Below are 27,402 nucleotides of genomic sequence, written 5' to 3' on the forward strand. Positions count from 1 at the left end.
TGAACATAAATAATTATCAGTGAATCCTTTCTAGATTTTCTAGTTTCCCAAAGTTCCCTGTATTCACATTCTAAGGTGAAAAATGGTATTTTAAGTCACTGCTCTCCACCTTATATTATTTATAATCACTCCTCATGACCTCTTCCTTCAAAGAAACGTGATCCTGAGAAGTGTCCTTTGTTTGTCTTTGTGGAATAAGTGATGGGGATGCATCCTGGAGACCTGTGAGATGTTTAAATTGTGGCCTAATGAAACTAGGATGGAGAGTTCTGGAAAGATCTGGAAAGATGGCTGGTAGAGTGTGGCCAGATGTGGGAGAAGAGACACGTACCGAGAGAGGGAGAGGAAATTTTCAGAGGGAGACAATTAAACAAATAATTCAATAAGTTTTGTTGTGTGGTGTGGGATGCAAGCCTTTCTCTCCCCGTTTCCTTCACAATCTCTTTGTTAAAGACTGTGTTTTTCATTAGTTTTACTAAGATAGGATTTGCCGTTTTGTTTGGATACTGAGAATGGACCCATGGAAACAGTTACATTTGGGTTATCTCTGACTATCTTTAATGAAGAACATAAATATTGGCCACACTATCTATGCACATGCTATCACCATGCCTTTTTTGTTCTCTGTTCATATATCTAAGTCCTCTTCTTTGAGGTCAATCTCAAATCTCATCTGAAATGTACATTTATTGATAGATTCAACCCATAATGAACTGTCCCTTCTTTGTGCTCCTTAGGCTCTGATTATTTATAAAAACTCATTTTTGAACTTAGACACTGTCCAATATGATATATTAGTTATTTCATCAGCATATGTTATATCCTCAACACAGTTATAAGCTTTTGTGGGGCTGGGATCATACATTCTGTAATTTTTCTCAGTACTTACACTTACTTTGATAGAAAGCGCATTCATTCATCTAAACATCATTTATTGAGTGTTAATTAAATGTCTCAACTCAGTCAATATTGTTTGAGTGAATGCATGCATGAATGAGGGAGTATGCAATAGGTAGCCTAATGTACCGCCCGATGTGAAAAAACCAAAAGCATAAACACAAAAGCAAGCCGAAAAGTGGCCCAGGACTTTCTGTAAAATATCCTGCTTTTGTTGGATGAGGCCATGAAAATCAAGATGCTCCTGAAAGGTCTTAAGAGCTGACCAAGAATAGTAAACAATTGAAATTCTCTCAGGCTTATTCAACCCTATCACTGGACACATTTATACCTCTCAGGAATGTTATTAAAAGAAGAGATTAATAAAGCTTTTATAGATGAGTTGATAAATCTCTAAACATTTAAATCTTCATTTCCTCCTAGGTTTCTCTAGTTTGGGTTTCCAAAAGATTTCAAGAAACCACAGGATAATTAAAAAATTAGACATTATCTTTCTTACCTTCATGTTTTTTGATGGTAAACACATTTTATTTTCTCCATAGTGCTGCCCAATTTCCACCAGTACAGTTCTTAAGTGAATTTTGCTCTGGATGGTGGGATATATAAGATGTAAATGAATTGTTTGTGTATGTTTTAGAATTCTTCTAAAGGGCCTGGCCATGGAAATGCATTGAATCTTACTTAAATAAGTAAAGGAACTTCCTCAGAATTATTATTTTATTCTGGTTAGGATACTCTCTGCCCTGGTTTGTTAAAATTTCCCTCTAGAGTGGTTTTAATTTTGTTTCTGATAGGGTCCTAGGATTTATTGCCACACCCATCCTGCATCTGGTTTTCTTTGAATTCCTCTCCTTGCAGTTTCTGATTCATACAGGGCCTTACAGGTTAGTGACAACCTGGCCATCACAACTCTGGGAAGGACAGGCCTACTTTTCAGAGGTGCTGATGTTTTCTGTACCTGAAGGTTTTCAAGAGATATCAATCTTCCTCACCACCTCCCTTGGCCCTCTTAATGGACTAAGCAGTTCCTCATGAAAGTTCTGTAGGATATCTGTACTAACTTCTCCATATTGTTCCATCCTGAGTCTAAATTCCTGGCCTCAAGGTAATGTTAGATTTCTAGCTCCAGCCCCTATGTACATAAGGCCTATACTAAGGAACAGAACGCATACACATCAGTCTGCTCTTATTTCTCTGGATTTAATTTCTCTGTTACTTTCTGAAACATGCAGGTGCTCCTTTCTTTCTTTTAATCTCAGCTATGTGCTTTTAACATTTTGAAAACTGACCCAGAATTTACATGTGTCTCCAGTAAGAGTACATTAAATTGAGCTTAGTCTGCTCTTCTACTGGCATATTTGAGATCCAAATAATTTGCTACTTAACTGGATTCAGTTACCTGTATATTTCAGGCACCTAAAACTCACCATGTTCCAAATTTCCCCCTTTATAGTTAGTAATTTTCTTGGGAATCTGGATAACATTAGATGGAATAAAGTTAGTGAGTGGCCCAGGATTGCCTGAAATTTTGTTTGTCAGAGTGGCCAGGGAAAGTTAAGCAAAGAAGCAAACCAAATGAAAAACAGAATCACATTATTATGGCTGAGACAAGATTCCATGCAGAACTCTCTGTAGAGCTGGGTTGGGTCATAACTTATGCCAGAGCTCTAGGTGGGGTTGACACCATCTCATGCCAAGCTCTCAGTTCTGGGCTAATGTCATCTCTGGTCCACTCTATGGAGTGGAAACTTTGGAGGAATGGCCAATGTGTTCCACAGTGTAGGAAGAGGGAAATTGTGAACGTTACTTTCTAAATTGTGGAGGAACTAACCACTGTAAATGTGCCTTGAACTATGGTGTTTAATTTGACCAGTCAGATCAATGACTTTCCCCTTGAATGAAATGCTGCTACGTATATGAGCAGAAAAACAAAACTGGTATAAGGAATAGATAGCTAGTGGGAAGCAGCCGCATAGCCCAGGAAGATCAGCTCTGTGCTTTGTGACCACCTAGAGGGGTGACATAGGGCGGGTGGGAGGGAGGGAGTTGCAAGAGGGAAGAGATATGGGGACATATGTATATGTATAACTGATTTACTTTGTTAGAAAGTGGAAACTAACACACCATTGTAAAGCAATTATACTCCAATGAAGATGTTTAAAAAAAAACTAGTGTAAGGAGCTGGAGAGACTGGGAGTCTTATTTTCCCAGCAATTAACTTTTCCTCGACCATGACCTTCCTTTTGAGTCTCCTAGACCTTGGGGATGATAGCAACCCCTTGGGTTGGGGGATGGCAACCCCATCTTCACTAGAACCTCTATAGTTAACTTTGATTTTTCCCACACCGTCTATCCATCCCATGTATGCAGTCAGACATTTGATCTTGGACTTTTACTGACAAAATATCCTTGAATATAACCATTTCTTTTCACTGCCACTGCTACTGCTTTTGTCACTGCCTTAACTAGAGCTTTAACTTTAAGTTCTTTATATAAATATCTAAATATCTATATATAAATAAAATATACAAATAAATAAAATGTAATATTAATTTTGATGATTTAAAAGTCTTTTCTTGATAAAGACTTTTCCTGATAAATATACACAATATCTTATATAAATATTTGTGTATTATCTGTTCTTTTCTTAGAATTTTAGTCATATGATTCTATCTCTTGGTATGTCTAGAACTTTTTGATTGAATGCTGACTATTTTATTTGGCTTTTAAAATTTTTCTCAGTGGAAATGTTGTTTTGCTTCAAAATATTTTACTCTACCTGGAAGTAGCAAATCTTCAAATTACAATTTGTTAAATGCTTTGAAATATCAATACTATAGGTGTCACAAAATCTAGAAAAATGACATTTGAAAATTAACTACTGCCAGATGTGTCTCTATAAAACTTTTTCCCCACTCTTGTAGCTATATATTCTTTAACTGCCTCCTGTTTTAGAAATAAAATTTTAAGAAATAAACTTTGTAGTTTATAGACATAGATTTCTTTTCACATGGTTGATTAGAGTTTGCTTTTAGTTATTAATAGTTTAGAAAAGTTTATTTCAGCATCACAATTTATTATTGATAATGTCGCATTAATGTTCATTGTTAACTTTGAGAAAACCTCTATGGATTACTTCCTCATAAATATTTACTATTATAAATGCATTACTGATTTCAGTACTGCTATAGGTTTGTGCATTACAGGAATTCTGATAAAATACTCATTCACACCATTCCATTACACACATTATTGATGGGGTATATTCTTTTATTTCTTTCTTTATTTATTTTTGACTGTGTTGTGTCTTCGTTGCTGTGCGCAGGCTTTCTCTAGTTGCAGCGACTGGGGGATACTCTTTGTTGCGGTGTGCAGGCTTCTTATTGTGGTGGCTTCTCTTGTTGCAAAGCACAGGCTCTAGGCACACAAGCTTCAGTAGTTGTGGCTCGCAGGCTCAGTAGTTGTGGCTCACGGGCTCTAGAGCGAAGGCTCCATAGTCGTGGCACACGGTCTTAGTTGTTCCGCGGCATGTGGGATCTTCCCGGACCAGGGCTCGAACCCGTGTCCCCTGCATTGGCAGGTGACTTCCTAACCACTGTGCCATCAGGGAAGCCCCTGGAGTATATTGGTTATTTTTTTTTTTGCGGTATGCTGGCCTCTCACTGTTGTGGCCTCTCCCCGTTGTGGGGCACAGGCTCCGGACATGCAGGCTCAGTGGCCATGGCTCACGGGCCTAGCTGCTACGTGGCATATGGGATCTTCCCGGACTGGGGCACGAACCCGTGTCCCCTGCATCGGCAGGCAGACTCTCAACCACTGCACCACCAGGGAAGCCCTGGGGTATATTCTTGACAGAAGGAAATTTCCGTTTTGACTAAGCATTGAAGAAAACTGAATCTTTGACTTATCCTTCACATGCCTGATGATTGAAATAATTTTCCACAGAATAACTTCTGGTTTTATACTTTTCAGTTCTTTTTTTCTTCTTCAAACGCACATGCTTTGAGAGCTGTGAAGTGCAAGACATGGCTATATTGTAAGGTGGTTTTTGTCCTTACGCTTCTGTGTCTTGTGCTAGTTAAGTCAGTAGAGTAGTCAGTAAGAGTACTGGAAGTTATTCCTGTAATGGGATATTATATAGTCAGTTACATATGGTGGTGTCTGAAAATCACATAATAGCCTCACTTAAAACATCTCCTTAGCCAGATTTCAAGAAAGCCTGTGACCAATCCAATATGATCCAACATAGCAGAATATGATAGAAGGAAAATTGACAAAGAAATAGACGCTGGACTTACCTGATGGAAATTAAAATATCTCACTTTTGACAATTTTCCAAAAACCTATAATTACATGAACTAATTTCTAGGGTTCTTCGTAGGACCTAAAAAGGAACCCATAGAGTTGTGGAACAACAATAGAAGCTACTGTGATGAGAAGCCCGGACACCGCAACAAAGAGTAGCCCCCGCTCGCCGCAACTAGAGAAAGCCTGCACGCAGCACTGAAGACCCAACGCAGCCAAGATAAAAATAAATAAATAAATAAAAATAAATTTATCTTTTAAAAAGTGATACTCAGGTTTGAGGCATGAGAAATTTGATGAGGAGAAATTAGCTCATGTTTGCAGAACTTTTAAAATATCAAACTCAGTCTCTAAGATTTTAGCATTCTATACAACATCGGTTACTTATTAGTGGTTTGGGAAGGCCAATTTAAAAGTTTCTCATCTTACTGTATTGAAATTCACGGCCCTAATGTTCTCCACGTTGACTATATGAATGATGAAGAAAAGTCAATCATGTATTTCATTTCCAACTGGACAGAAAACAATATTTTGAAAAGTGTTTGGCCTACTGACTTTTGATTTCTTCTAAGGCAAATGGATAGGTAATTTTTATTCCCTGATTAGGAGAAAAATGGGGGAAGAGGGCAGGGTTAAGAATTAAGATTTCAAGAGCATGAGAGGTAGATGGCCAACCATAGTTCCTAAGGTTCGGTGCCTGTAACTGTTGCCGCTGCTTAAGCGTGCCAAAGCAGTGGTACGGCTGCTGCGCTCGTGTTTGCTACCACTAGAAACATTCTTGCCAGTAGTGGCGGCAGCGGGACTCAATTACTCCCTTTTTTCACTCTCTCCAGAAGCTCCAGATGGCGTCTTCCGTGGGCAACGTGGCCGACAGCACAGAACCAACGAAACGTATGCTTTCCTTCCAAGGGTTAGCTGAGCTGGCACATCGAGAATATCAGGCAGGAGATTTTGAGACAGCTGAGAGACACTGCATGCAGCTCTGGAGACAAGAGCCAGGCAATACTGGTGTACTTTTATTACTTTCATCTATACACTTCCAGTGTCGAAGGCTGGACAGATCTGCCCACTTTAGTACTCTGGCAATTAAACAGAACCCTCTTCTGGCAGAAGCCTATTCGAATTTGGGGAATGTGTACAAGGAAAGAGGGCAGTTGCAGGAAGCAACTGAGCATTACCGGCATGCATTGCGTCTCAAACCAGATTTCATCGATGGTTATATTAACCTGGCAGCCGCTTTGGTAGCAGCAGGCGACATGGAAGGAGCAGTACAAGCTTACGTCTCTGCTCTTCAGTACAATCCTTCTTTGTACTGTGTTCGCAGTGACCTGGGGAACCTGCTCAAAGCCCTGGGTGGCTTAGAAGAAGCCAAGGCATGTTATTTGAAAGCAATTGAGATGCAACCGAACTTTGCAGTAGCTTGGAGTAATCTTGGCTGTGTTTTCAATGCACAAGGGGAGATTTGGCTTGCAATTCATCACTTTGAAAAGGCTGTCACCCTTGACCCCAATTTTCTGGATGCTTATATCAATTTAGGAAATGTCTTCAATGAGGCACGGATTTTTGACAGAGCTGTGGCAGCTTACCTTCGTGCCCTAAGCTTGAGTCCAAATCATGCAGTGGTACATGGCAACCTGGCTTGTGTATACTATGAGCAAGGCCTGATGGATCTGGCAATAGACACCTACAGGCGAGCTATTGAATTGCAACCACATTTCCCTGATGCTTACTGCAACTTAGCCAACGCTCTCAAAGAGAAGGGCAGTGTTGCTGAAGCAGAAGATTGTTATCGTACAGCTCTCCGGCTGTGTCCCCGCCATGCAGACTCTCTGAATAACCTAGCCAATATCAAAGGAGAACAGGGAAACAGTGAAGACGCGGTTCACTTGTATCGTAAAGCATTAGAGCTCTGCCCAGACTTTGCTGATGCCCATTCAAATTTAGCAAGTGTATTGAAGCAGCAGGGAAAACTGCACGAAGCTCTGATGCATTATAAGGAGGCTATTCGAATCAGTCCTACCTTTGCTGATGCGTACTGTAATATGGGAAACACTCTATGGGAGATGCAGGATGTTCAGGGAGCCTTAGAGTGTTATACTCGTGCCGTGCAGATCAACCCTGCATTTGCGGATGCCCACAGCAATCTGGCTTCCATTCACCAGGATTCAGGGAATATTCCAGAAGCAATTGCTTCTTATCGCACTGTTCTGAAGCTTCAACCTGATTTTCCTGACGCTTATTGTAATTTGGCTCATTGCCTGCAGGTTGTCTGTGATTGGACAGACTATGATGAGCGAATGAAGAAGTTGGTCAGCATTGTGGCTGACCAGTTGGAGAAGAATAGGTTGCCTTCTGTGCAGCCTCATCATAGTATGCTCTATCCTCTTCCTCATGGCTTCAGGAAGGCTATTGCTGAGAGGCATGGGAACCTCTGCTTGGCTAATATAAGTGCCCTTCATAAACCACCGTATGAACATATAACAGACTTGAAGCTCAGTGATGGTCGACTGCGTGTAGGATACATGAGTTCTGACTTTGGGAACCATCCTACTTCTCACCTTATGCAGTCTATTCCAGGCATGCACAGTCCTGATAAATTTGAGATATTCTGTTATGCCCTGAGCCCACATGATGGCACAAACTTCCGAGTGAAGGTGATGGCAGAAGCCAATCATTTCACTGATCTTTCTCAGATTCCATGCAATGGGAAAGCAGCTGATCGCATCCATCAAGATGGTATACACATCCTTGTAAATATGAATGGTTATACCAGGGGTGCTCGAAATGAACTCTTTGCTCTCAGGCCAGCTCCTATTCAGGCAATGTGGCTGGGGTACCCTGGGACTAGTGGCGTGCTTTTCATGGATTATATCATCACTGATCAGGAAACGTCACCTGCTGAAGTTGCTGAGCAGTATTCTGAGAAACTGGCTTATATGCCCCATACGTTCTTTATTGGTGATCATGCTAATATGTTCCCTCACCTGAAGAAAAAAGCCGTCATCGATTTTAAGTCCAATGGGCACATTTATGACAATCGGATTGTGCTGAATGGCATCGACCTCCAAGCATTTCTTGATAGTCTATCAGATGTGCAAATAGTCAAGATGAAATGTCCTGATGGAGAAGACAACGCAGACAGCAGTAATACAGCTCTTAATATGCCTGTCATTCCTATGAATACTGTTGCAGAAGCAGTTATTGAAATGATTAACAGAGGACAAATTCAGATTACAATGAATGGATTCAGTATTAGCAATGGCCTGGCAACTACCCTGATCAACAATAAGGCTGCCACTGGAGAGGAGGTTCCCCGTACCATTATTGTAACCACACGTTCTCAGTACGGGTTACCGGAAGATGCCATTGTGTACTGTAACTTTAATCAGTTATACAAAATTGACCCATCTACTTTGCAGATGTGGGCAAATATTCTGAAGCGTGTTCCCAATAGTGTACTGTGGCTGTTGCGTTTTCCAGCAGCAGGAGAAGCTAATATTCAACAGTACGCACAAAATATGGGCCTTCCCCCAAACCGTATCATTTTTTCACCTGTTGCTCCTAAAGAGGAACATGTTCGGAGAGGCCAGCTGGCTGATGTCTGCTTGGACACTCCACTCTGTAATGGCCACACCACAGGGATGGATGTCCTTTGGGCAGGGACCCCCATGGTGACTATGCCAGGAGAGACTCTTGCTTCCCGAGTTGCAGGTTCCCAGCTCACTTGTTTAGGCTGTCTTGAGCTGATTGCTAAAAATCGGCAAGAATATGAAGAGATAGCTGTGAAACTGGGAACTGATCTCGAATACCTGAAGAAAATTCGTGGCAAAGTCTGGAAGCAGAGAACATCTAGCCCTCTGTTCAACACCAAACAATATACAATGGAACTAGAGCGGCTCTACCTACAGATGTGGGAGCATTATGCAGCCGGCAACAAACCTGATCACATGATTAAGCCGGTTGAAGTCACTGAGTCGGCCTAAATAATGACTGTGTGCCCAGGAGAATTACCCCTGTAGCTGAGCCTCAACCTTCTGGGGGAAAGGGAACTACTTTTTCAATATCATGGTGCAGATGGGTGACAGACAATGATAAGAAATAGCACAGCCAGACTTGCTTCCTGCATGGTCACGATAGGGAGAAACCCAAGAGATGCGAAACTGCTGTTCCACAAGGAGTCTCCATCGAATTTTGCAGCAGCCAGGTGTCTGGAAGGTCTGGAAGGTGAGTCTGGAAGGTAAGTCTGGAAGGTCTGATCTCCCTTGGTCTTCCAGGGGATGGATGGTTAATGTGGAAGGGAGATAGAGATTGCCCGGCCGTTTTGTGATTATCACGGATTGATTGAGTCTTCTGAATTAATTTTTTTCTTTATATTTTGGGTATTGGAGCTTTTAAAAATGTTTGGTTTCAGGTATTTTTATTCATGTGAAGTGTATATGATTCTCTTGAGATAAGGTTTTAAGCTAAAATATTCCTTGTTTTAGTTTCTGAACTCTACCGATAAATGGGGACTTTGCTGGTGTAGTCTTTTTATAGGTTTTATAAACCACTTGAGCCTCTATCAGTCACTTTAGTGTCTGACATAACGTTTGGAACTCTCAGTGCTTTGTTGGTCTGTAGATGATGGCTTCAATTCTTTTTCTGGTCCGTTTCCTTCTTCCCTTCCCCCCACTTTAAAAATTCTCCTGTAACTTGGCTAACAAAATACCAAGTGTGATTCAAAACCTCCCAGAGTGTTTCTCTTCAACACATCATCTGGTGCCAAATGAAGATTGTTAGGAGTGCTTATTAATTATGAAGGGCACAGTTGTGGTACTGTCACTGACGATAATAATAATGGATTTTTGGCCTAGAGTTTTGACCTATTTCACCAGTGTTTTACCATTGACTGCCCCTCTATGCTGCTTCCAAAAGTGAGAGTGTGTGATAAGATTTTTACTTTCATTTCTAAAGTTTGTTTTTTTTAGGTGAGTCCTGTTTTTCCTTTTTCTTTCAGCAGAAATGAAATCCCAGGTAAGTATAAGTATTCAAATATTTGATCAGTAAGTCACAGTTATCTCCAGTACATTAAATAACTTTCATCAAAAAACATGTTATAGGTGAAAAGCTCTGAAGGACCAGCTATGTATATGATAATTATGTTTCAGGCCTTCTAGGGTATTATATATAATAACTTGTCTTCTGGTCGTGGTCTTGAAGTCTTTATGGATTCAGCCTCAGTAGTAGCGAACTGCATTGCTACTTGGTTTGGAGTACAAATTAGACTTTAGCCCTCCTGGAGGTTGAGTTTTTGGTATTGAAAACCATAGGAATGAAATTATTGTATTTCATCAAAGGATCGAGGGCTTGAGGCTTAAACAAGCCAACATATGTGTGGGAAGCAGTCAGCCTTGAGAGCAGGCTACGGACATGCCAGGCATGCCGCCGCTGCTCGAAGGGACTGTCCCTACTTGTTCCCCTCCTTGTTCCATTCCACGGGAGATAAATCACCAGGGCCCAGAAATCAGAAAGAATGTAAAATGAGACAAGCCAATCTGTCTCCACCCTGCACGTGCAGGTTATTTTGGATGATTCTGGGTTTATGGGTTTTCTCCCAGGGAAGTTATCCTTGAGCCGAGACAGTCATTAGATGATGTAAACCACCGTCTGGCAACCTTCCCTTTTCTAGTCGATATAATCTGCAACTGTAGCATAATAAAACTTGCCTTGCAACCGTCAGTTGTCTTGGTCCTTCTGACCCCATTTGTCGGTGCTACTTCAGTTCCTTACCCCGTCCCTTCTGACCCTGGGCGGTGAAATCCTCTTTCTGAGGCTGGTCCGCGGCAAGTGGCGCCTGAACAGGGACCTGAAGCGTGAAGCCAATGAAAAGAAAAAGAAAGTGCAGGTAAGAGAACCCTTATGCAAAATATGTGTGGACACGAGTAAAAGTGAAACTAACAGAGGCATAAGGCAACAGTCAGAAGTAAAATAAGATGGGGCAAAAGGGCTCAAAGGAGCGTGAATTATTTGCTCCGGTTTTACTTTCGATGCTTAAAGCTCGGGGTAATAAAGTTTCTACCTCACAGTTGACTGAATTTTTGCAGCATATCCATGATGTATCTCCCTGGTTTCCTGATGGCGGCTCTGTGACATAGAAATCTGGCAGAAAGTTGGAGAAGATTTTAAAAATTATTATGAGTCTCGAGGGCCTACTCATACTGCCGTTGTTACATTTAGTTTGTGGAATCTGATAAAAATATGTTTAGGTTCTTCTCATGATAGTGTTGATTTGAATGTAAAGTCAGAAAAACATAAGCCTCTGACAGAAGAAACGACTGTATTATCAGCTACTGTGTCGCCACTTCCTAAACCAAAAGAGCTAATCAATTTAAATATTTCAGATGAAGAGGAACATTTTGACTTAACAGATGAGGCTTTTAAACATAAAAGAGAGAAGTATCCTGAAGATGATTTTCTAATGGCTATAATAGATAAGTCAGTGCAAAAGCTGCAAATTAGTAAGGACTGTCTTCCTCAAAATTCTCCATCTGTAAAACTGCTCAGTCCCTTGCAACGTGCTGTACAAGCAGCAATAAAACGAGGAGAAGATCCTATTTTCTGTTGTCCTGTCACGGAAAGACCTGATCCTAATAATCCTCAACAGGCTATTAGGGAGCATCAGGCTCTTCCTTTTAAAGTTTTGAAAGATTTAAAATCTGCTTGTGCTCAATATGGGCCCACTGCTCCTTTTACTACTGCTATGGTTGACACTATTACAGGAGAAGCTCTTCCCCCTGCTGATTGGCAGTCTATTGCACGAGCTTGTTTAAATGGTGGAGATTATTTAACATGGAAGTTTGATTTTTATGAACGGGCTGCTGAACAAGCAGAAAAGAATGCTACCCATGATATTCCAGTTGATTATCATATGCTGATTGGGGAAGGACCATATATTTCTTTACAAGTTCGATTAACTTATCCCTTTGTTGCTTATCCTCAAATAAATCATTTGGCATTACAAGCCTGGAGGAAATTATCTTCTACACACAAAACTGAGGATCTTTCAAAAATTAGACAGGGACCTGATGAACCATATGCTGATTTTGTAGATAGATTGTTACAGCCGGTGGGGAGACTCATTGTGGATGGACTCACTGGTACAATTGTAGTTAAGCAACTTGCTTTTGAAAATGCTAATAATGCATGTCAGGCTGCGATTCGACCTTGGAGAAAACGGGGAACATTGGAGGATTATATTCGCCTTTGTGCAGACATTGGGCCTGCTTATATACAGGGTGCTGCTATGGCTGCAGCATCAACTAAAGTGGGGTTTAAAAACAATCCAAAGAGAACAAAGACTAGTTTTAAATGCGGAAAGGCAGGTCATTTTGCTGGAGAATGTAGATCTTTTCACTGTAACCCTGGTCCTTCCTTCCCTACTCAAAACCCTCCAGATGGTCAGAAAATCCCTGGTTTATGCCCTAAATGCAATAGGGGAAAACGTTGGGCACGCGATTGTTGGTCGCTCAGTGGCCCACAAGGATGGAACACCACTGTCGGGAAACTCCTCCCGGGGCCTTCCCCGGCCCCAACAGATAATAGGGGCAATGTCTGTGTATCCTCCTCAAACTATCAATCAGACATTAACCAAAAACAAAAACATACAATATCTTTGCTCTCCAGAGAAACAGCAGGAAGCGCAGGACTGGACCACAGTACCTCCGCCCGCTATGTATTAACTCCTGAAATGGGTCCTCAGGCCTTCTCTACGGGCATCTATGGACCTTTACCCAAGGGTTTGATGGGACTACTATTGGGAAGAAGTAGTGTCACCATGAAGGGTTTAACTATTATGCCAGGAGTCATAGATTGTGACTACGAAGGAGAAATAAAAATCATGGCACAAACTATTAAAAATATAATAATGATTTCTCCTGGGGATAAAATTGCACAATTGCTACTTTTGCCCTTTGTACCTCATGGACAAATTTTACAACATCAAAAGAGAGACACAAAGGCTTTTGGATCATCTAATGCTGCCTACTGGATTCAGAAGATAGGGAAAGAACATCCAGAAAGGAAATGAACCATTAATGGAAAGGTTTTTTCAGGTTTGTTAGACACTGGAGCTGATGTCTCTGTTATGACACAGATTCACTGGCATAAACATTGGCCCGTTAGTCCTACTATTACAGAACTTCAAGGAATAGGACAGAGTTCTTCTCCTATGCAAAGTAGTCAGTTATTATGGCAAGATAGTGAGGGCCATTCAGGATACTTCCAGCCTTATGTTTTGCCTAGGCTGCCTTTAAACCTCTGGGGCCGAGATATATTAAAAGAAATGGGAGTATTACTTTATAGTCCAAATTCTCAAGTCTCTAATATGATGTTGGATCAAGGATTTCTTCCCACAAAAGGGCTGGGAACAAATCAACAAGGACCTGTCTATCCTATTGATGTGAAAATAAAATATGATAGACAAGGTTTGTGTTTTTCTTAGGGGCCTTGGATTCTCCTCCACTCACTGCCGATCCAATTACTTGGCTGAGTGATGACCCTGTATGGGTGGACCAATGGCCCCTCACAAAGGAGAAATTAGAAGCTGCAGAACAATTAGTACTGAAACAATTAGGGCATTTAGAAATTTCCAATAGTCCTTGGAATACTCCTATTTTTATTACCAAGAAAAAATCTGGAAAATATAGGTTATTACCGGATCTAAGAGCTGTTAATAAAACTATGCTAATAATGGGAGCTCTTCAAGCAGGCCTACCCTCTCCAACAGCCATACCACACGATTATCATCTTTTAGTTATAGATTTAAAAGATTGTTTTTTTCACTATTCCTTTGTTTCCTGAAGATAGAAAACATTTTGCTTTTAGCTTGCCTTCCTTAAATTTTAAGGAGCCCATGAGGAGCTTTCAATGGAAAGTATTGCCTCAGGGCATGGCAAATAGTCCTACATTATGCCAAAACTATGTGGCTCAGGCCTTAACTCCTGTGAGAAAAAGGTTTCCAACGTTATATCTCATACATTATATGGATGATATACTTTTAGCCACTGATAATATTTCTTTATTAGAGACTGCTTTTCCATTTTTACAACAATCCTTACAATCATTTGGCTTGGTCATTGCCTCAGAAAAAATTCAAAGACAATCTCCATTTTTCTATTTGGGAAAATATATTGATAACACTACCATTAGGCCTCAGAAACTGCAAATTCGAGTTGATAATTTAAAAACATTAAAGGATTTTCAAAAATTACTTGGAGACATTAATTGGCCAAGGCCTTCCTTAAAACTTACTACTGCTCAATTAGAGCCTTTGTTTGATATTCTTAAAGGTGACTCAGATCCTTCTACTTCACGCTCTATGACTCCAGAAGCACTTCAAGCTTTACAAGTAGTTAATAGAGCTATCAGCTCTGCACAGTTAACTCGAATGCATACTCACCTGCCAATTTCTTTAATTGCTTGTCCAACACCTCATGTGCCTACTGCCATCTTATGGCAAACTGTTGGCATTATTGAATGGATTCATATGAAAACTACATCCTCTAAGGTTATTAACCCTTATTTTGAACTTAGTAGTAAGCTAATAATGCAAGGTAGAACTAGATGCTTACAACTTCTGGGTATAGAACCTTCTCAAATTATTATCCCTTATTCAGTTAGTCAACAAAATTGGCTTTTTCAACATAGTAATGAATGGGGTCTTGCTCTTGCAGGATTTTCAGGTGCCTTGGAATGCCATTACCCTGCTGATAAATTGATCCAATTCGACAAAGTTAACTGTTATATCTTTCCTTCTATAATTAGGCAACAGCCTATTCCTCATGTACCTTTGGTTTTTACAGACGGTTCTTCTTCAGGAGGGGCTACTGTAATCACTGACGACGGAACAAAACTCATTAAACAAACTTCCTTGACTTCAGCTCAACGTGTTGAACTGTATGCTGTCATGATGGCTTTTAAACATTTGCCTTCTATATCTTTTAATTTGTTTTCTGATAGTAAATATCTTATCAGCTTATTATTTCTTCTGGAGACTGTGACCAGAGGACATACTAATGACCCTGAATTATCATCCTCTTTTCGTTTGCTTCAACAGCTTATTCGTTCCCACGATGGCCGTGTTGCAGCTCTGCATATCCGTGCTCATTCTAACTTGCCTGGTCCATTGTCTAAACTTAATGTGACTGCAGATGTTTTAACTCGATCTAAACGTGATCTTTATCCTGTGCGTTTTCCTCCCAAAAATAAAGTTAAAGTTACTCTTCCTCCTCAATCTCTTTTCCCTAAAGCAGGACATATCCCAAATTACCGTCCTCCTCCTTTCCGTTCGCCATGCTGTCAAGAATGGCTAAGGTATTGCATTCATTATCTTCATACTGTTGATACTCATGGTCCATGTCCTGGACACCCTCATATTATGGTAAGTTATGATCAAACTGCTTCACAAGCAGCACAGCAGTCGCATGCTTTACACCATCAGTCGGCGGCTACGTTACGCAAAGAATTTTCCCTTACTCGTGAAGCCACCCGACAAATTGTTAAGCAATGCCCACAGTGCTTACCTCACCTTCCTGTTCCACATTATGGTGTTAATCCTCGTGGATTATTACCTAGTTATTTATGGCAAATGGATGTTACTCATATCCCGTCTTTTGGGAAATTACAATTTGTTCATGTCACTATTGATACTTATTCTGGTTTCCTCTGTGCTACAGCACAGACCCGAGAAGCTACTAAACATGTTATCACTCATTTATTACACTGTTTTGCTTTTGTGAACCTTCATTTTACAGGAACCAACATTACTCTTACAGGCCCGGCTACCAGCCGACGAGAGGATCTTAAGGATACCATCATTTGGTATAAAAATGGGCAAGCTATTAATATTAGAGGTCGAATCTCATATGCCTCGCCACTTTGGGATTCCGCTATTACTATGGCCAAGGTTCCAGGTGAAGATTCAGGAAATTATTTCTGTATGAAGCATTTACTTGGAGGACAAGGGATACTTATAGTTGGACATAAGGTTACTATTCTTAACAGAAAATCAAAACCTCAATTTCCTCCTTTTATGACCATTAACTTTGCTGGATCCAATTTTGAATGTTGCAATGCATCTTGGAATAATAACCAAATATGGTGTACTACAGATCATACCAAGGGGTCAATTCTTCTCTCTTCTATTCCCATCATAGATAGGTTTATCACATTTCAAAAGAACTGGGATATATGGAAACTAGCTCTAACTTATTCCAATACACCTGTTATAACTTGTGTTGCTCCTCCATATACACTTTTGATTGGTTCTATTAACATTGGTAATTCTTCCAAAGGAGGATATAATATTAGCTGTGTTCATTGTATTTTTAGCAGTTGTATGTTCCCTTCTGCAGGAACACAATCTGTGCTTATACTAAGGCAACCCATATATGTTATGGTGCCTGTACATCTGAGAGAACCTTGGTATGAAGATACTGGAGTACAGGCATGGGTGGAACTCTCTAAAGCCTTGCAGAGAAGGAGACGCTTTATTGGGTGGCTAATAGTAAGTTTACTTGCCTTGGCTGCTCTGTCTGCTACCGCGGCTACTGCCCGTCTTGCTCTTTCACAGAGTATTAATCATGCTCACTTTGCTAATCAATTATCTCAAAATACCAGTCTTGCTTAATCTTTACAAAGTCACATAGATTTACAGATTAATAACAAGTTAGATGAATTTAAAAACGCAATTTTGAGGATTGGAGATCAGATGGCAGCATTAAAATTGAGGATGCGTTTAGCTTGTCATGCAAAGTATACGTGGATTTGTGTTATTCCTTACAAGTACAATGACTGTATTTGGGAATGGGAAAAAGTAAAAATGCATCTGCTGAATGTTTGGTCAGATAATAATATTAGTCTTGATCTTAAGAAATTAAATGCTGAAATTCAGGATATACAACATGCACATCTTGATGATATTTCACCAGAAGATGTAATTCAAACTTTACTGGATCATTTAAAGTGGTTAAACCCTTAGTCGTGGATTACTAGAGGGTTGTCAGGAGTTATTACCCTGGCCATAATTTGCCTATTATTGATAATAATCTTCTCATGTCTGTTTCGTATCCTCATGCTTCAGTATACTACTCTCGGCACTAAGCTTCATGGAATTATTTTGCAGCAAAAATTAAAAAATAAAGAAGGGGGACCTGTGGGAAGCAATCAGCCTTGAGAGCAGGCTACAGACATGCCAGGCATGCCGCTGCTGCTCGAAGGGACTGTCCCTACTTGTTCCCCTCCTTGTTCCATTCCACGGGAGATAAATCACCAGGGTCCAGAAATCAGAAAGTATGTAAAATGAGACAAGCCAATCTGTCTCCACCCTGCACGTGCAGGTTATTTTGGATGATTCTGGGTTTATGGGTTTTCTCCCAGGGAAGTTAACCTTGAGCCGAGACAGTCATTAGATAATGTAAACCACCGTCTGGCAACCTTCCCTTTTCTAGTCTATATAATCTGCAACTGTAGCATAATAAAACTTGCCTTGCAACCGTCAGTTGTCTTGGTCCTTCTGACCCCATTCGTCGGTGCTACTTCAGTTCCTTACCCCGTCCCTTCTGACCCTGGGCGGTGAAATCCTCTTTCTGAGGCTGGTCCGTGGCACATATGAATATGTTTTTGTCTTGCTGTACTGCACATATGCTGTCTAGTAACAGATATTTTGTCTGCTATTAGTGTTTTAGATTATGTCTTTCCAAAGCGCTGAGGCAGTGCACCTATTTTGATGTTGCAGCTGATGCCTGAACGTATCCTAGCTGACAAATTATTGATTAATAAAAACATGAATTTCTGAAAGATTTGTACTGTTAACCAAAATCTGAGCAAGGAGTCTCAAATGTAATTCTTAGCCAGAATTACATGTTAATGAACCATTTAACAGTGTAAATCAAGGAACATCAATGTAGGGATTTCTTTTCATTTATTTCTTACCTGCTTGAAATATCAGTTAAAGGTTGCCAGCTTGGTTGCAGATGAACAGACATTTGAAGTTCCCTGAACTACGTAATGTGGAATAGGATAGTAGACTTCCAACGCCCTCAAGGCTGTGACCTTGCAGCCATTTTACATAGCACATCATCCTCCTATAGGGATGAACCTTTCCCTGGCCCAAAAAGTAGCCACTCCGTTGAAGCTTTGCTTATTGTAACAGGCTTTTGTTTCCAGGTTACATGTCTGTGGAAGACTTAATTCTGAATAGAGATATAGATATTACTGGAAACTAATTGTTTTTGCTATTATACTCTGCTTTATCAAAAAAGTAAAACATTTAAATTGTGCTACAAAAATTCAGATGTCTTACAATCTTTAAACAATAAATGAATGAATTGCCCTTAAAAAAAAGAATTAAGCAGTTAGTTAAGCTGTTGGTCCCACATCAGACAAATTATCCTTATACCTCCTGTCAATATTGTTAACAGAGACTGTTATTTTATTAATCCTTATGATCCCATGATTCTTTCTTTCATGTTTCGGGGCACAGCAGGTGAGAGAGTGGGTTTGTTAAGCTGGGTGGGTTTATCCTTCTTTTATGCGTTCATTCAATTTTCTGTTCATTTACTTATTGTATACATATGGCAATAGAAGCTGCTAAGGCAATCATTGCTATTCTGCAAAACAACAAGGCACAGAAGCAGATGTCTTATTTCCGAGATTTCTCCCCCCAGGATTATTATGATTAAAGATCCTTTCCCCCCACTCCCTGGAGAGGACAAGGGGCTGCTCGCTGGAGGATTTTTAATGACTTGGGGAAAGGCTCAAATATCCCCCCATTATGGTAATCCACCCCAGGGGCAAACCCCACAAGAATATTATGAATTTATTTTATTTTTCTATCCTTGCAAAGGTAATACTCAGCTCATTAGAATATGAAAACTATACTGTCAAATTTCAGAATTACATGGATGAAGAAAATCACCAAAGTGGCATCATATCATGTGTGTTATAGCTGTATTTACTATATTGACTATATTAAATATGTTGTGTTATCAATGTATTGTATAACTATATATTGAAAAGGCAAAATGCTGTAACGTATTTCAGAGAAAATAATTATGTTGGCCAACCCCAAATTGTACATTGTAGACGGGTCCTAGGAAAAGAAGATTCAATTCATAGTGAACAAGAGGTTAGCTTCTGTTTTCAGCCATGTGCTATTTCAAGAATTAAACATCATGAATAATACAGGATATAAGAGGAATAGTCTAAAGATGGAAAAGCACATTTTGATTAGGAAAGAGAATTTAAGTCTTTTTTTTTTTAAGGAAAACTGCCTTATTACTATGAGATAAGAAAATTGTTTCCTTCTTTTCTTCCTTGCTTTCTTCTTCTTTTTTTTAACCTTTTTAATTTTGGATATTTGACCTCTAAGCTGAGATGACTGAAAATGCCTCCTCTGGGCATCAACCTTTTTGAAAGACTTTTTCCCCCTCCCTGAGGGCTATTTGTCTCTTGGAGGCTTTGTCTACATTACTCCTCAAGAGGCAAGCATTTGTCCTTGCACTAAATGCTGACATCTCCTGATAAGAGGGAAGCTGCAGAGTAGAAGAATTGAAGGTCAGTATGTTGATATTGGTCTCAAGCGCATTGATGTACATTTGTGTATTGGGGAAGGGGAGTGAAGCTTGAGAGTGGGCCAGTGGGGAGGGGTAAATATTTTGTGATGCTGTCTACCTATGGGCTTATAAAGTTTACGGCTGCATTAGGAGGACAAGCATTACCATTAGCATGAAAAGTAGGGCAGACCTCAGTTGCAAAAGCTTCTAGCCATACACATAGGGCAATACGTAAATGATACACCTTATTGCATTCACCCATTCACCCTCCCCTGTTCACGCTAATTGGAAATTTCCATCCATTTCAGAGAAGTAACACAACTATCAATCATCTTCCCTGGCACGAATCTTCCAGGAGAAAGAAAATGGAATACACCTAGCGACAGAGCTCACGCACTAGTAGTCCATGTGTCTTAGATTTAATATCTGATGACTAGCTGCATTGAAGCCAAGAGGTGGTTCACAAAGTTGCTGCACATTAGAATCACCTGGGGAACTCTGAGACCTTCCCGTGCCCAGGCTCCTCCCTAGACCTACTGAATCAAAATCTCTGGGGCTGGGACCCAGACACCAATGTTTTTCTTCAAAGCTCTTTAGGTAATTCAAACGAGCAGCAAAGCTTGAGAACCAGCCCAATAATGGGAACAAACTTATTTCACACAGATAAAGTGGGGCAATTCATATGTTAAAAGAACGTGAATATATGTATATATTTCTTTTTTTCACTTTATTCTGTTTGTATTTCAAATAGGCTTTTTTTTTTCCTTCTGCAAAAAGCATTATTGTTTCCATTTGGTCCAAGGCTTGGGAGAGGGCTCCAGGGCGGTTACAAAGCTGCCTAGTGGCTGCAGAGCGGGGCTTCAGGCAGAAGCTCTGACGCCAGAGGGTCTCCTCAGACGCGGCTGGACTTCAGAGACTCCTGTTTGGCTCGAGGGTGAGCCTTTCAAAGAGATACTCGCCCAGCACAGCCTGCGGACCAGCCAGCCTGCGGAGGTTGGTCAGGTGGTCGCCCATCTTCTGGATGAGTTTTACCTGCTCCTCCAGGAAGCGGCTCTCCAGGAAATCACAGAACTGGGAGTCTGCACGGGCAGGACCCATGGCGCGCAGATCCGTTAGTGCCTGGTTCAGATTCTTCTCCCTAAGAATGGCGGCTTCCACAGCATCCTGGGTTTTACCCCACTCATCCTGAGAAGGCTTCTGCGCATCCTGGAAGAGGGTGCGGCCGCAGCACTGGTTTTGCATTTTCAAGAGGCGCTGGGCGCCCTCACACTTCTCCTCAGCCAGTTGGCGAAAAATGTGGCCCATACTGTCCAGAGTCCCATTGTTGCTGTCGAAATAGATGCTCAGAGAGAGGTAAGTGTCCACAGATGCATGTTGAACAGGCGGTGGACGGCGGCCTCCACCTCGGTGGAATAATTCTGACGAACCTGTGAACTCGTGGTTGATCAGTGATAAGGAGCTAAGCTCAAAAACTGGTGTTGGCCTGTCCTGGAGGCTGAGGATAGCTGAGTGTCTGATTCCAAAGGTTGCGAAAGGAAGAAAGGTTGGAAGGTGGTCGGGGGCTGGAGCAAGGAGCGTCCCTGGGTCTGTTCATTCCAAACACTGTTGAAGCAAAAGACAGATCTGCAGGACTGCCGAACGCACTGCCTCAAATAGGCTTTGATATAAATGAACAAGAAGTCCAAGCAAGGACAAAACTTACCCTTCCTCCCACCAAAATAGCTGGTGATACTAGAATCTAGATCTGGGAAGGGATTCTTCCATTGCTTTCTTAACATTCCAAGCCACTAGAGCAGTGGTTCTCAAAGTATGGTCACCTTGTAACCAAGCAGTACCCTATGGGGCCTTCCTAGGACAGACCCATCCCCCATATCCTCTATTGTAGTTTCTCTCTGAAGTACTCAGATAATAGTATCTCAGGCATATTTCTTGAGTTTTCAGATGCTAAAAACCACCACCCAATGGAAGAAATGAACTCCTTGATGATCATGAGCACGTAGCCCTCAGACCTCCTGGCACCTAAGGATGGATAATGTTACCTGCCTTGTGGCCTCAACATCAGCCAATCAGAGGATTGTGCACCAGCTGATCACATGCCCTGGGATGTCCCTCCCTCACCTGGCCTTTAAAAATGCTTTGCTGAAATCCTTTGGAGATTTCAGGGGTTTTGGAACACGGACCACCCCTCTCCTTGCTCGATCCTGCAATAAACCTTTCTCTTCTCCAGACTCCAACCTTTAGGTTTGTTTGGCCTCACTGTGCTTCAGACACATGAACCTGCATTCGGTAACAACTTGACCAGCTTTACCAGCGTCCCCTGATAATGTGTCAGATATTCAAGTTTTAGGGCCCTATCCCAGCCCTATGGAATCAGCAACTCTAGTGGGGCTCAGTGATCTCTGTTATAACAGGCCCTCCATATGATTTTTATTCACCTTAAAGTTTGAAAAGATCTGCATTGTCAGCTGGCCAAAGTGTCCACCAGCAGGTGAAGGGGAGTGATGCCTGGAAAAGATAGGGAGTAGCCAAGGCAAGTACAGCAGCATTTGCCGTGGTAGTAATGGAGAATGCCTTTTCTCCACTGGTTGGCACAGACTAGTATCTGGGAGCAGTGGCAGGGTTATTTAGGATGCTTTACAATTCAATGTAGTGACCGCTGTCCTGGTTTGCCAGGGACTTCCCCTGTGTGAACACTTAAAACCTCATCCTGGCAAACCCCTTAGCCCTGGATTTGAAAAACTTAGGGAATAACATGAAATTTAGGGGAAACATGATCTAGGATTTGGGCGAGTCACAAGTGCTAATTACAGCTAAGCAAGTATGGTCAGCATCTAGCCTTCTTTACCCCTTTGTGGGAAGGTAAATCTGATTGGGTGAAAGGACTTATTGTTAAGAAATCTTTGTAGAAACATCCCCTTCTGCTTAGTCTGCTGGTTCTCAGTTCTGGCTAGACACTGGCATCGTCTGAGGAGATTTAAAGTTATTTTATTGGTCTAGGATGACCAACAGTCAGTGTGAGGGTTTTTAAAAAGTGCTTCAGATGATTCTAATATGCAGCCAAATTTAGGTGCCACTGCTTAAGCTTTTGAACCACTGCTACATATTTTCACCTCATCTTCCTATGAGAATATCCAACTGTAGTTGAGGTTTGTTTGTTTTTCTTTTTCTTTTTTTAACTCTCTTATTATAAGATTTACTGTCTTAAATAAGATTGAATGTACAGAAAATCCTGCTAGTCCATCTGGTACAGCTAGATACTTAGAATAATATCGTTAAGATATATACCATTTAAGTACTGTGACTGGCCTTTTTAAAATTAACATATGCATTGAATTAGTACAATCTCTTTTGAAGTTGTCATGTTGGGGAGCTATACCTGTAATCTGCTGCCATTGCTAAATATCTGGACAACTCTTATTAGGAATTGTTTTTAAAAATCTTTAGGGATTAAAACCAAGAGTGCTGTATTATTTGTACTGGGACCACAAAAACCTCACAAAGTTTCCCCACTGTACCTTCTACCCCCATCTCTAACCCTTGGCAACTTCTAATCTGTTCTCTATCTCCACAGTTTTGTTATTTTAAGAATAATACGTAAACATAATCATGAATTACTTAATCTTCGGAGATTGGCTTTTAAAAATTTTTTCTTCAGCATCATTCCCTTGAAGTTCATTTTAATTTTTGCATATATTAATAATTTGTTCCTTTTCGTTGCTCCGTAGTATTCTATCATAAGATTTTATCACAATTTGTTTCAACATTCATCCATTGAAAGACATTTGGGTAGTTGCCAGTTATTGGCTATGATAAATAAAACTGCTATGAACATTTATGTGTAAGTTTCTGTGGGAACTTAATTAAGTTTTTGTTTCTTTTGGATAAATGCTCAAGAGTACAAGTACTGCGTTGTAGGGTGAATCTACTTTTAGGATTAAAAGAGACTGTCAAGCTGTTTCTCAGAGTGGCTAAACCATTTTATTTTCCCACCAGTGACGTGATATAACTTTTCTACGTACTCGCCAGCATTTGATGTTGTCACTATAATTTTAGTTATTCTCTGATATCTCATTATGGTCTTAATTTGCATTTCCCTAATGCTAATGATGTTGAGCATCTTTTCATGTGCTTCTTTGCCATGTGTATATTCTCTTCCATGAAATGTCTGTTCCTGTCCTCTGCCTATTTTCTAGTTGGATTTTTTTAAGTTGTTTGGAGAGTTCTTTGTATATTATAGATACAAGTCATCTGTCTCATATGGGATTTTCAAATATGTTTTCCCACTGTGTAATCTGAGTTTTCATCCACTTAAAAGGATCTTCTATGAAGCATTTTTAACTCATTTTGATGAGATACAATTTATCAGTTTTTGCTTTTATTGATCATACTTTCGGTGTCAAGTCTAAGAATTATTCACCTAGTTCTAGATGCCAAAGATTTTCTATTTTTTTTTCTAAAAATGTCCTGCTTTTACATTTAAGATTATGATCCACTTTGATTTAATTTTTGTGTAAGGTGTGGAGGTTTAGGTTAAGGTTCATTTTTTGTTTGTTTTTGTCAAGGGATGTCCAACTGTTTCAGTACCATTTTTTGAAATGTCTATTCTTCCTTGATAGCTTTTGCACTGCTGTCAAAAACAGGTTAAATGTATTTATGTCAGTCTATTTCTGGGTTCTCTATTCCATTCCATTGATCTATGTATCTACCCTCCAAAATTACTGCAAAGTCTTGAAATTGGGTGGATTAATTCCTCCCATTTTAATCTTCCTTTACAAATTGTTTTAGCTATTCTTCAGCCTCTTCTTACCATACAAATCTTAGAAAAAGCTTGTCTATATCCGCAAAAACCTTGAGGGCATTTTAAGAGTAATTGTGTTAAGCCTCTTAACTTGGGGAGAATTGACATCTTTATTATGTTGTGTTTCCTAATCCATGAACAAGGTATGTCTCCCTATTTGTTTGGGACTTTAAAATTTTTCTTCATCAGCATTTTGTAATTTTCAGTATAGAGGTCCTATAAATGTCCTATTGGGCTTGTATTTAAGTATTTATTTAGGTCAGTTGTAAATGGCATCACATATTTTAATTTAAGCTTCTACACATTTGTTATTAATATATAATGTGATAAAATTGTGTTGATCTTGTACTCTAAAACATTTACAAACTAATATTATTTCTCAAGCTTTTTGTGGATTCCTTGGTATTTTCTCCATTTAGATTATCATGTCCTCTTCAGACACAGACAGTTTTACTTTTCCTTAGGCAATATAATAGGATATATTACTCTTCAACATTCAGTAGGATATATTCCTTCCTATTCAACATAGTAGGAATAGTCCTTTTATCCTTTAAATGAACTTTTTAAAAATTTAACTTTTAAATGTATGTATTTATTTATTTTTGCTTTATTTTCTTACTAGAACCTCCAGTAATACATTTAATAAAAGTGGTGAGAGCAGATATCTGTGCCTTGTTTCTGATCTTACAGAGAAAGCATTCAGTCTTTCACGGTTAAATATAATCTCGGTATAGGTTGTTTGTAGATCATCTTTATGAGTTTCAGTATGTTCCTTTTCTATTCCTAGTTTGCTTGGAGTTCTTTTTTCTTCTTTTTTTAAAATCATGAATGGGATTGGATTTTGTCAAGTGCTTTCTCTGCATTATTGGATAGGATCACATGACTTTTCCCTTTAATCTATTGGATATGGTGGATAACATTGTTTGATTTTAAAATATTTAACCAACTTTGCATAACTAGAATAAATGCCACTTGGTCATGGTATATTATTCTTTTTATATATTTCTGGATTTAATTTGCTAATATTTGGCAGAGGATTTTTACAGCCAATTTCATAAAAAATATTGGTCTGTAGTTTTCTTCTTTCTATCGTATCCCTGTCCGGTTTTGGTATCAAGGTAATACTGGCTTCATAAATTTAATTAGGAACTGTTCCTTCTACTTCTATTTCTTATCAAATCATGTAAAATTGGTGTTAATTCTTTATGTCTTGGGTAAAAGTGAAACATCTAAGCCTGAATATTCCTTTTGGGAGTTTTTAAATGAAAAAACAGTGTTTCTAATGGTTACAGGAAAACTGAGATTATCTATTTCATCTTGGCTGAGTTTTGGTAGTTTTGAGTGTAGAAGCATTGGCCCATTTCACCTACATTTTTCAATTTATAGTGTAGACTTGCTCATAACAACTTGTTCCTCATTAACCTGCAGGATATGCCATGGTATCCCTGGTTGCATTTCTGATATCTGTGATTTGTGCCATCCATCTTTTTATCTTTATCAGTCTTGCTAGATCTTTATTGATTAGATTGTTTATTTCCAAGAACCAGCCTTTTGTTTCATTGATTTTCCCCCCTATTTTCCTGTTTTCAGTTTCATGGATTTCTATTTCATCTTTATTATTTCCTTCTTTCTGCTTGTTTAGTGTTTTTTCCTCTTCCTTTTTTACTGTTGTAATATAGAAAATTAGATTATTGCTTTGAAACACTTTCTTTCCCAATTTAGTGCTATAGACTTCTCTTTCAGCATTGCTTTCACTTCATTCTGCAAACTTTGATCTGTTATATCTCCATTTCCTTTTATTCTATGCATTAAAAAATATTTCCTTGATGCTGTCTTTTTTACCCATGAGTTATTTGGAATTGTGATGTTTAGTTTTCACGTGATTGAAGATTTTCCTGTTGTCTTTCTGTTATTGATTTCTAGTCTGATTCCATTATGGCTAGAGAACATACTCTATGATTTTAATTCTTTTAAATCTGCTAACTTTTTATGAATATATAAATGAAAGAAATAAGAAAACCTCTGAGTCTTAGCATCCAACACTTAGGCACATTACAATTTAAATCTGCTAAGGTTCTTTTTATTGCCCAGTATATAGTATATGAGTGAATATTCCATGGACACTTGAATATGTATTCTGCTGTTACTGAGTGTGTTCTTTAAATGTCAGTTATATCCTATTGATTGATGATGTTTTCATTTCTTCCATATTCTTGCTGATTTTTCTCTCTGGTAGTTCTATAAATTGCTGTGCTGAAGTCTCAAATAATAATTGTGGATTTAAAATTTTCTCCTTTTACTACTTTTTTCAGTGTTTGCTTCATGTATTTTGAAGTTCTGTTGTTTGGTGCACACACATTTTGTATCATTGGGTCATCTAGGTGGATTATTCCTGTTATCTTTATGTAATGACCCTGTTTGCCCCTAATAATTTCCTTTGCTCTGAAGTCTACTTTATCTGATATTAATATAGCCATTCCTACTTTTTCTGATTAACGTTCACATGATATATCATTATCTTCCTTTTACTTTGAACTCCCTATATCATGATGTTTAAAGTAAACTTCTTATAGACAGTATATAGTTGGATCATGCTTGTGAATTTTTAATCTACTCTTCCAATCTCTGTCTTTGACTTGGTTATTTAGATCATTTACAGTTAATGTAATTATTGCTATGTTAAAGATTAGGTCTACCATTTTATTTTTTGTTTTGTCTTTTACCTTAGTTTCTCAATCCTGTGTTTCTCTTATTTTGCCTGGTGGGTTACTTAAACATTTTTTAATAAGTCCATTTTAATTTAATTTATTT

At 39.4% G+C, this 27,402-nt stretch overlaps 1 protein-coding gene across 1 annotated transcript; it reads left to right on the forward strand.

Moving 5' to 3' along the window:
* Positions 1 to 5,926: 5,926 nt before the first annotated feature.
* Positions 5,927 to 9,185, forward strand: LOC308611721 (UDP-N-acetylglucosamine--peptide N-acetylglucosaminyltransferase 110 kDa subunit-like; the record flags this gene model as incomplete). The annotated part of the gene is made up of 1 exon (XM_081260399.1): positions 5,927 to 9,185. The coding sequence occupies exon 1, from the start codon at positions 6,045 to 6,047 to the stop codon at positions 9,183 to 9,185; it is 3,141 nt and encodes a 1,046-aa protein (XP_081116525.1). The 5' UTR covers positions 5,927 to 6,044.
* Positions 9,186 to 27,402: the final 18,217 nt, after the last annotated feature.

Source organism: Mesoplodon bidens, assembly GCF_964165515.1.
Source record: "Mesoplodon bidens genome assembly, contig: HAP1_SCAFFOLD_182, whole genome shotgun sequence".
NCBI lineage: Eukaryota > Metazoa > Chordata > Mammalia > Artiodactyla > Ziphiidae > Mesoplodon > Mesoplodon bidens.